Here is a 10782-nt window from a genome sequence, read left to right as displayed (position 1 = left end):
AATATAAAGATATTTATGGCTAATCAATGAGATAAAAATAAATTTAAATTTAATAGTAATACAAACATACATGCGTCTGTGAAAGATCCCCAGACCCCTCGATGAGGAGCCATAACTCAGTCGGCGCCCACTATCCACATCTCGGGTCGGCCGATCATCAGCAAAGGTCGATGAGCCTGGAAAGTACTGATCCCAATCCTCTCATGTAATGCTCATGCCCGTGATCAACAATGGATATGACGGGGTCACTTACGAAGACCCTGGAGTGAGCTGAAGATGAAGGTTGTATGACGGCATGCTGCTGTGATGGTAGTCTGGCTCATGGAGGTCATCTGACTGATCAGCTCCAACATCCTCCACAGGTGCCTCAACGCCCCCTTGCTGGGGACCACCTCCTCGTCGGCCCCCACGACCCCGTAGGACAGCCCTGCCTCGTGGGACAGCCCTATGGTACTGCTTTGGCGCCACATAAGCAGGGTCGTGTCCTAAGCGTTCATCCTCTCGGGCTCGCCGCAGTGTCCGGGCAGCCAGCTTTGTAACCTGTCGGCCATACTCGTGCAAAGTAGCCGCTCCCTCGCCGGCATGTTGTTGCATCTGCAGTCCCAACTAGTGGAACAAATGTAGGCCAATAGCCTGCACAACATGTAAAATATAAATTACAGAACGCTAGGTTACAATTATAAGTAAGAATACCAAATAACATACCAGTGCCTCGTGCCTCCCGGCATATGGAACGTACCGACCGCCAGCGCGATGAATGGGATTCCCGATAAAAAGTCGGGTAACGCCGCGGTACCAGCCCATATAATCATGCTCAGTATCTGTCCAGCGCGGTGAAGGGGGCGGAATCAGGTCAAGTCGTCGGTCCCAAGTATCGATCTGCGCCTCTAGCCATGCCACATATGCCTGGTCCACCCTGGAACGATCATCCCGCTGGAAATATATGGTCTGCCAGGTGGGCAGTGGCGGTACAAGCTGCGGACGGCTAAACTGGCGAAGTACCCGCTCGGTGACATGATGCTCCACAATATCAAGGCACATCAACGGGACGGAAAAGCTCCAAATAAATTGGTCGGTCGAGCAATAATCGGGCAAGCCAGCTATCAATGCGTCACTGTATGGTGTCCAGATGAACTATTAAGTAACAACAGAAAACGTGAGTATACGCAACACATGTGAAGCCAGGCCAAGTAAACTTAGGTATACATTTACCTGTGCGCCCTCCAGTAAATCCAACAAATCCCTGCACAAGGGGAGATTATGTCGAGCCTCGTACTCTCGTCCATATCCGCCCATATCTGCGCTTAACCAAAACAAATAGCAAAACTTTCCATAAAAGCAGGGTTTTTTTTTGCAGTAACATATGTGTGGAAACAATTATGTACCAATGTGCTATTGTGACAAACGATATATGGTGAAGGATTGTTGGTCCGATGGTCATGTTGGGCGGACATACTGGATGTGTGTAAACAGGTTTGGAGGCAATGACGAAAATTAATGCAATTTTGAGTCATGGCTTGATGAACCCATTAAGCAGGAATGCTACAAACGATCTTTGCAGTATATTTGGGATATGAACTGTGAATGCCAACGCCGTGATTCTGAAATAAAACGAGAAATTGCGGCATTGCAGGAGAAACTAAAAGAGGCGGAAGAAGAAAAAAATAGGCTGGAAGAGAAATTAAAGTGGTTGGAGCAGAGAATACTAGGCGGTGGGGACTAAACAATGACATGTATGTGTTAAGTGTAGTATCCCCGCAGGAGAACCCACCTCCTAGCTAGAGGGAGAAACGGAGGTGGTACACCCGGAGCTAATGGTGGTAGAGGTAGCTGCAACTGCATAAACCGCTCCCAGGCCCAAACCTAACATACAAATTGGACGTAAAATTTAAGATATATTTTTACTGGGTATGTTATAATGAATAGAGTATTCGAATATGTTTTCACCTGTAGCAGCGGCAAAAATCCAGCAACGTCACGTTGGGTGCCCATGGTCGCCCGGCACATCTGCTTGTATAAGTAGGCGAGAACAGCAGCACCCCAGCTGTACTGGGGTAAATCATCTAACAGCTCAAGATGATGAAGAAATCTCAAGCTGACTAGGTTCCCCGAAGTGTTCGGGAACAAGACCCCTCCAAACATAAGGAGCAGCAGCAATCTCGTGTACCGGTGAATATGCAGCTCCGGTGTATCGCCTGTGATGGAAGGGTGCAATACCTCCAAATGGTCTCGGATAGTCGTCAGTTGCAGACGACTGGCCCCAGCCAGTGCAGTCTCCTCCTGTGGCCGGAAACCAGTGAGCTGCTGCAGCATGTCCAGGTACTGCCCACCTGTCAGCTCTCTCATGGCATGCGGCAGAGCAACGGGGTGTCCATCAACGGACAGTCCATATATAACCTCCATGTCCTCCAATGTGATGGTAGCCTCGCCAATGGGCAAGTGGAATGTGTGCGTCTCCGGTCGCCACTGCTCTATCAGCGCCGTGTTCAAAGACCAATCGAGCTGCAGCTGCCCAATCTCCAAAATCATATAGAAGCTCGTATCTTGCATGCATCTGACTACACGGGGATGGAGAATTTTGCCCTTCAGAAAGTCCCACATGTCGTCCACTCTCCTGACGCGGAGAGTCTGGGCCAGTAACTCTCCCTTCCATATCCGGGATGCATATGCGGAACCTCCATGTCGTCTACCGTAAATTAAACAACATTAATTATATGTTAGTTTTATAATTTTATATGTTTGTTTGTAAATTAAATAATTAAGTTTTATAATTATACAAGATTTAATTATTAGCTATTCACATATGGGTTCCAGGCTCGATATTTGAGGCCCGGTAGCACCAAGATATCCTGAATTCTTGTATGTGTTAGTTTTATTATTTTACATGTTAGTTTTATAATTTTATGTTTGTTTGTAAATTAAATAATTAATTTTATAATTATACAAGATTTAATTATTAAGTATTCACATATGGGTTCCGGGCTCGATATTTGAGGTCCAATAGCACCAAGATATCATAAATTCTTGTATGTGTTTGTTTTATTATTTTACCTGTTAGTTTTATAATTTTATATGTTTGTTTGTAAATTAAATAATTAATTTTTATAATTATACAAGATTTAGTTATTAAGTTTTCACATATGGGTTCCAGGCTCGATATTTGAAGCCCAGTAACACCAAGATATCCTGAATTCTTGTATGTGTTAGTTTTATTATTTCACATGTTAGTTTTATAATTTTATATGTTTGTTTGTAAATTAAATAATTAATTTTTATAATTATACAATATTTAATTATTAAGTATTCACATATTGGTTGCATGCTCGATATTTGAGGCCCAGTAGCACCAAGATATCCGAAAAATATTGTTGTTTTCTCATGTTATTTTCTTACGATCGTTGACTAGAATTGGACAGAGTTTGTGTTTGATCTATCAGCTATTTTGACGTAGTTTTTGGTATAAGAGATACTTAAATGATTAATTTCAATAACTACAGGGATACTACGCTAAAAGGCACTACATTTTACTACGCTAAAAGGGCACTATATTACTAGTCTTTAAGCAAATAAATAATCTAAACCAGGTAAAAACAACAAATACATTTAATCACAAAACATTCACGAAAATACATATACAACAGTAAAAAGTAACTTATTAACATTTTTTTAAACAAATAATATTCAATTTTATACGAGTTTCGACAAAAACTAAATTTGAATACCTCAATTTATCTTTTTTTCGACAAAAACTAAATTTAAATACCTCGATTTATCTTTTTTGGAAAGTTGAAGATTTGAATCCGAAACAAGCAACCCACAACGAGAGAAGGCTTAGCTAGGATGTGGGAACAATAATCTTTACTTTTTGTGGGACAGGTGAAGTCCACTCGAATTTTTTTGGATCGTTAATGGGGGGACCAATGGTTTTGGGAGGGGGGGGGAGGGAAATTGTTATTTATAGCGCCTTACGCCTTAATAAACTGCATTATACTTACCAACCTAATCAACTTCATATATAGCATCCTTTTAAAGGGCGCTATATATACTTTGGTCACAATATTTTTTTTCACTCATTTCTATCATTTGTCTAAAAAGACCACATTTAGGTTCCGGACTCCTCGAATATGCTATCAAATGTTGTGGCCTTTTTTGGGGGGTGGGTGGGTGTGTGTGTGGGGGGGAGGGGGGGGTGTTGTTCATACCGGTCGACAGACAATCTGCATTGTGTAACAAAACAAAAGGTGAACATATGCTTCCATCTCCTTAAAACGTGAATATCGTTACAAACAAAATTGGAAACTAGGTCCTCAGAAAATGAAAGCTAATACACTAACAAAAGACTAGCAAGCTGACAATTCTCTTTTACACTCTTTGCAGAGCTAACAAATATCATCATCATCATCAGCTCATCAAAACTAAAACCTCTTACTACCTACGAACTAACTTGGAAACCCCGCGCTTGGGGAAATTTGGGTAAAAGGGTGTCGAGGAAAGAAAAACCAGAGGTATGTGAATGCCTCCCAACAAGCTCCTTAAAAAATCTTGAAAAGCAGACCACCATGAGTGGCAAAGAATGGAGCAAACACGAGAGATTCAACTGCCATCAGCTTGATCAGAATGTTAAGCGATGGGCCTGAAGTGTCCTTCAGAGGGTCGCCAATGGTGTCACCAATAACAGCAGCCTTGTGTGGGTCTGAACCCTTTGGACCAAGGGTCCTTGCATGCTCCGACGCACCAGCCTGACGGAAAATTAAAATGAACAAACTGTGTGCAATGGAACACCAAAAAGTTACACCAGAGATGTTTCTTTCATTACCTCAATATACTTCTTGGCATTGTCCCATGCACCACCTGTGTTCGATGCAGATATTGCTATCTGTAAAATGAGAGATGAAGGGCAGAATTTAGACACAATTCTACCAAAAGAATATATATATTTTAGTAAGTCATTACAACTTGAACAAAAGACTTTTTAACTCCAAAATGTTAAAATAAAGAATCAACCCATACCTGTACACCCGAAACCAAAGCACCAGCAAGAACACCGGAGAGAGTCTCCACTCCGAAGAAAATCCCAACTATGAGGGGTGTAAGCATGACTAGAGCACCTGGGGGGATCATTTCCTTGATAGATGCATCAGTTGAAATCTTAACACAAGTCGCATAATCAGGCTTGGCAGTGCCCTCCATGAGACCAGGAATAGTGTTAAATTGTCTGCGAACTTCTTCAACCATCTTCAAAGCTGCACTACCCACACTCTTCATGGTCATGGCAGAGAACCAGTAGGGAAGCATGGCGCCAACAATCAAACCAATGAAAACCTGGGGAGTCAAGACATCAACTGTAGTAATTGCAGCCCGACTCACAAAAGCACCAAACAGTGCCAAGGACACGAGTGCAGCGGATCCAATAGCAAATCCCTAGAAAGAAATGAGTCTCAATGTTAGCAAAAAGGAGATGAAACATGTCTGAACGAAGTTCCATTGCGAAAATAAGAAAGAAGATTCCAATCAAGATTAGAACTAAAAGATAATAGAAGACAAGCACACATTGATAATACTCCAATTACCATAAATATTTATGTCATATATCTCCTTAACCATGCACTAGAAAGGCTCACAAGAATGTAAGCAAAACAAATTTGGAAAGCAACAAACCTTTCCAATAGCAGCAGTGGTGTTTCCAGCGGCATCAAGGGCATCTGTCCTTTCACGGATCCGATGGCTCATACCAGCCATCTCAGCTATGCCTCCAGCATTGTCACTGATAGGTCCATATGCATCAATGGCCAATCCAGTTGCAATGGTGCTCAACATCCCAAGCGCAGCAACTGCAATACCATACATGGCAGCGAAACTAAAACTGACAAAGATAGCTATTGCAATGGCAAAAATTGGAATGATGACAGATTTGTATCCAAGCGCGAGGCCGAAAATAACATTGGTGGCAGCTCCAGTCCTGCAGGAGTCAGCTACATCTTGGACAGGGCTGCAACATAAACAACAGGGGAAAAGAATGTCAAAGGGATCAGAGATTATATCAACCACCAATAACACAACATCACAGGATGAAATTGAACTATGATATCCACCTGTAAGCATTGCTAGTGTAGTACTCAGTGACAAACCCAATGATAAGTCCAGCCCAAAGACCAACAGCCACACATAAAAATAGTTCCCTGCATTACCAACCAAATAATAATTTAGTACCAATTTTATACAGACACAGGAGGACAATACTGCTTGAAATTGAATCCAAACAAATGAAGTTCAACGTATAAAGATGAAAAAATGGCAATTGTTAGGCATATTCAATTAACAATTTATATTACCATGTCTCAGCTTGCTACTAAACGTCACATCTGGAAACACTCATCTAATAAAATAGCTAAAATTCAACAGAACAATCTGACACGTACCAATTCTTCACAACCTTCTGAGCTCCAAAATTAAAGATGGTAAAGGAAGATGGAAGGCAAGTCCATGTAACAATTGCAATTCCAACAGTCATAAGAGCAGTTGAGATAATAAGCTGGTTCTTCAGTGCTGGTTCAATTTCCTTGACAGCCTTAATTTCAAAGAAGTCAGTAGCAAAAAGGGTAGTGATCAAACAAATGAGGATACCCATAGAACTAATGAGCAGGGGATACAACATTGCAGTGAATTCATGATTAATTCCAAAAGACGAGATGGAAGCCACAACTAAAGCGGCACATGATGCTTCAGCATATGAGCCAAAAAGATCAGACCCCATTCCAGCAATGTCCCCAACATTATCGCCAACATTGTCGGCAATCACCTGCAAAGACATTAAGAATAGATTATTGATATACTCATTACAAGAGGTCATATATTACACCTAAAGCAAAACATGTAGCTTACAGCAGGATTTCTGGGATCATCTTCTGGAATGTTCCTCTCAACCTTACCAACAAGATCAGCACCAACATCAGCAGCCTTGGTATAAATACCACCACCAACTCTGCCAAAAAGAGCCATGGAGGAGCCACCTAGACCATATCCAGTAATTGCCTCAAAAAGGCCCTCCCAATCATCACCATAGTATAGCTTGAAGAGATTAATCGCAATGTAAAGTACCAAGAGACCATTGGCTGCAAGGAGAAAACCCATCACAGCACCAGATCTGAATGCTACTATGAAAGCCTTTCCAACACCTTTTCTTGCTTCCAGGGTTGTCCTTGCGTTTGCATAAGTTGCTATTTTCATCCCAAGGAAACCAGAAACAACAGAAGTGACAGCACCTAGCAAGAATGATACAGTGCTAAAGATGGCAGTTGCAAGGGCTGGCTTGCAAAGTTTCTCCTTGTTGTAGGTGCATGGTTGGCTCTTAGTGCTGAAGCCCTCAACAGAGCCGAGGAAAAGGAATATCAGAATTGCAAAAGCAATCATGAAGATACCCACATACTGATATTCAGTGAACAGGAAGGATGTCGCCCCTGCCATGGTCAGCAATCACATCAGATATTTGGTATTGGTAAATACAAAAAGAAAAAAAAAACTGGATTAGAAACGCACACCCTATAGGAATAATATAATTAATTTATAACAGAATTTCTGTGACTAAAGTATTGAGTAAAACGGGATGGGCAAATGTTGAAAATAGTACCCCGTGAAAAAGGAAATGCAGAAAAATAAACAGAATAATTGCTAGACTACTTAATATATAGCTCTAGCACCAAAAAAAGAGTTCCACCAACATGCATCTCCTTAGAAGAAAAGTGATCTAAACAACGCAAGAAAGACTTAAGCTGGCTTTTAACAATCCAAGACTTCGTCACTTGGCCTTCTTTTAACTTTATAAAGCAGCTGGCGACACACTCACTCAGGCCAGCAAATCATTAAAGGAAAAGGCAGCAACCATTCAATATTGCATCACAATTTTCGCCTATAGAAGGGATACACAGATTGAGCCAACAACGAAGCAAATAGGGTAACAGCCAAAAAATAATAAAAAGAAGCATAAGTTCAAAACAACAGCACCAACACTGCACTAAATTAAACAACAATAGCATGTGTAGAATGTAGCAATATTACATCAATAATTGAACAAATTTTGATAAGGACATAAAATTGAACAAGCATCAGCAGGAAACCACATAGCACAGTTAGATTAGCATAAAAAAGGAAGCGGGGAGATATATTACTACACCTACAGTGCCCTTCACTTAATTTACAGACCAAATATGAGTATTTCCTTGTGCAATAATACTCATGTGAACTAAAAACAAGAACAGACAGCCTAGTGGAAAGGCCCTTCACCTCGAAACCAAGAGGTTGAAGTTCAAGTCACCAATGAGCTCAAAACTGCAACCTCAAGAGGGTAATATCTATCACGACAAACCCTACACCAATATGTGACCTTCTCAACAATTGCATATAATGTCTAACTATCACATAACCAGTCAAAAGATTACTCTTTTTAGCTTTTCCAGAAACAAATATTCATGACACATTAAAAAAACGATATTGAACTCAACTAAAGATAAGCATATGAGCTTGAATCATTATATAAACAAACGATGCGGTAAAAAGGGTTTCTTCTTCTTTAGGAGAAATCTACTGCTTCTAGCTCAGAAAATAAAGATGGCTCTCTTCACTTAACTACCAGAGGTAAAATCCTGGAGGCATAATAAAAAGGGTTGTCTTTAACCAGCGAAAACTCAAATTCACTTGAGAAAGATTAAAAAAAAGTAAAACTTTGGACTTTCTTCACCATTTCCTCCACGGTTACCAGCAAATAAGACTCTTTCCGTTTTAGTCTGTCCAAAAAGGATAAATAAAGGAAACAATTTAAATTTAAACTTCTCAGTTTATCCTTACCGAGATATTTATAGCTACACAAATGTCTATGATTTGTTTTAACCCACAAGTTTCAACCATCTTTTTTTTTTACTACATACCAGCTCAAACAACATCACATAATTGGGACGATGGGAGTATTATACACCAAAATGAGAAGAAAGAGCACCGATAGACAAGTAAACATCAATCAGATCTGGAAAGAATCTAAAGAGATCTGAAATGAAAGTGTTTTTTTAGCTCACCTTCAGAGATAGCATTCTGTATCTCGGCGCACTTAACGACGACGTTTTGGTCATTAATGCCTTCCTCTTCTTCAATCAAGTAATCTCCGTACCCATTCTTACCGTTGTTGCTCGGAGAAGATGATTCCGGCGTCAACTTCACGTTCGAAACAATGTACCATTGAACTAACGAGAACACGATTCCAATGACGGCGCATACCGGAATCACAATCTCCGCCCCTAGATCTGGTAACAACGCCGCCCCCATACTTCACCGTAACCCTAAGAAAACTAGCCGGAAAGTACAGAAGCTGAAGGTGAAGAATGAATAGATAGAGAGTAGAGAGTGGCAGTGGGAGGGTCATATATATTGTGAAATACAGAAGATCCGAGGATTTGAGTGATATGTTAACATGTGTGTAGTGTTATCGTAGTTAAAATGGACCTTCGTGTTTGACCGTTGGATGATTTGATTGTTGAGATGAGGGATGATATAATTGATGGAAAGGCGGTGATAGTTGGAGGAGGGGGCAATGGGACCCACGAAGAAGGAATTCAAACACGAGAAAAAGGAAAGTAAAAGAGCGTACTTTCAACGCATCTGGGAATGACTTATCTTCACTTTCACCTTTTCTTGCACTTTTTCTTGGATAAGGAATCCTTTTTTAAATTTTTTTGGTAAGTGTGGTAATAAAGGAAAATGGATTAAGGATGTTATTTTAAATATAATTAACTGTAAGGTATTATTATAATTTTAAGATAGTAAGTATATCTGCACTAATTATGGTAACTGTTATGCACAGAAGTGAAATAAAGTAAATTAGAGAGGGAAAGTAATAGTGGAATTAAAATATTTGATTATTTAAGTATAAAGTAGATTTAAACTCACGGACTGTAGGTTAAATCTCATAATTCGATTCCATACATGTTGGGAGCATCAAATCTTAACATGTGCAAACAGTGGACACACACACTTTCCCCCCATAACACAACATCGTATTTTAATTCTAAATCTTCTTTATGTATATAAAAAGCATCATCTCCGCTAAATAAGAAAAGCAAAAGCAGTTTAGCTGTTTGGGTAAAGAAAACTTCAAATTAAGAGAAACTGGTCACTAATTTGTACTTTTTTCTTCTCTCAAAAGAGCTACTGACGAAACAATAAAACTAACATGTGGTTGTGGAGTAAATAAATTAGAACGAAAAGAAATTATTGTCCAACTTGAAATAAATTTACCAGTGAAATCTTTTGGAAGGAAAGTCAAATTTGACTATATAGTATATTTAGACAAATTATTAATTTTTTCAATCATCTTACTGATATGTTTATTTAAATATATTTTTTTAAACAATTTTAAATTTGAAGATAAAAACTCATGACTACTATAAGTGTCGTATCCTAAATGTTATGTTAGTTTTTACCAGTTATTTTTTCAAAACGTATGTCATTTTAAGATTTGTCTAAGCGTTTTTTTTCTTTTTATCAGTAGGCTGAATTTTTAGAAACTTAAGTGTTAGCTGAACTTGAACTTTGTAGATTTAGAAGAATTCTACCCTGAAAACTACACTTAATTACCTTGAAAATGGATGTCCTTATTTTTAGATCGTCATTTTCCCTGTAAAAAATAACGATGCGTAGATCTTTTCAGGATCATTGTTTTAAATTTTGACCCTAAGAAACTTTGACAAAAAACGTCCATATGGAAGTTTGGAAAGCACTAAAATATTCTCATATAAA

The 10782-nt window shown here is 39.5% G+C and overlaps 2 protein-coding genes across 2 annotated transcripts; both read right to left on the bottom strand.

The window, feature by feature from the left end:
- Positions 1-1510: 1510 nt before the first annotated feature.
- LOC138903315 (serine/threonine-protein phosphatase 7 long form homolog) lies at positions 1511-2601 on the bottom strand. Its single transcript, XM_070191261.1, has 3 exons — positions 1948-2601; positions 1772-1863; positions 1511-1601 (listed from the first exon to the last, which is right to left on the bottom strand). The coding sequence occupies exons 1-3, from the start codon at positions 2599-2601 to the stop codon at positions 1511-1513; spliced, it is 837 nt and encodes a 278-aa protein (XP_070047362.1).
- Positions 2602-4222: 1621 nt separating this feature from the next.
- Positions 4223-9393, bottom strand: LOC104118698 (pyrophosphate-energized vacuolar membrane proton pump-like). The gene is made up of 8 exons (XM_009630002.4): positions 9066-9393; positions 6883-7457; positions 6420-6799; positions 6093-6179; positions 5659-5989; positions 5011-5421; positions 4817-4876; positions 4223-4739 (listed from the first exon to the last, which is right to left on the bottom strand). Exons 1-8 carry the CDS (start codon positions 9310-9312, stop codon positions 4533-4535), a joined length of 2298 nt encoding a protein of 765 aa, XP_009628297.1. The 5' UTR covers positions 9313-9393; the 3' UTR covers positions 4223-4532.
- Between the last annotated feature and the right edge of the window lie 1389 nt (positions 9394-10782).

The sequence above is a fragment of the Nicotiana tomentosiformis genome, chromosome 12 (genome assembly GCF_000390325.3).
Source record: "Nicotiana tomentosiformis chromosome 12, ASM39032v3, whole genome shotgun sequence".
In the NCBI taxonomy this organism is placed as follows: domain Eukaryota; kingdom Viridiplantae; phylum Streptophyta; class Magnoliopsida; order Solanales; family Solanaceae; genus Nicotiana; species Nicotiana tomentosiformis.
Note: the sequence above shows the minus strand (reverse complement) of the source record. Positions and strands in the feature narration are given on the sequence as shown.

Bases quoted from the DNA above. Each gene is read 5' to 3' on its own strand.
- LOC138903315 (XM_070191261.1), bottom strand. From the start codon at position 2,601: ATGTGGGACTTTCTGAAGGGCAAAATTCTCCATCCCCGTGTAGTCAGA. The intron at 1,864-1,947 runs GTGAAAACATAT...TTTGTATGTTAG, and splicing joins GATTTTTGCCGCTGCTACAG to GTTTGGGCCTGGGAGCGGTT. The intron at 1,602-1,771 runs GTGGGTTCTCCT...GTTTTATTTCAG, and splicing joins TTTCTCCCTCTAGCTAGGAG to AATCACGGCGTTGGCATTCA.
- LOC104118698 (XM_009630002.4), bottom strand. From the start codon at position 9,312: ATGGGGGCGGCGTTGTTACCAGATCTAGGGGCGGAGATTGTGATTCCG. The intron at 7,458-9,065 runs GTGAGCTAAAAA...TGACCATGGCAG, and splicing joins ACAGAATGCTATCTCTGAAG to GGGCGACATCCTTCCTGTTC. The intron at 5,990-6,092 runs GTGGATATCATA...TTTATGTTGCAG, and splicing joins TACACTAGCAATGCTTACAG to CCCTGTCCAAGATGTAGCTG.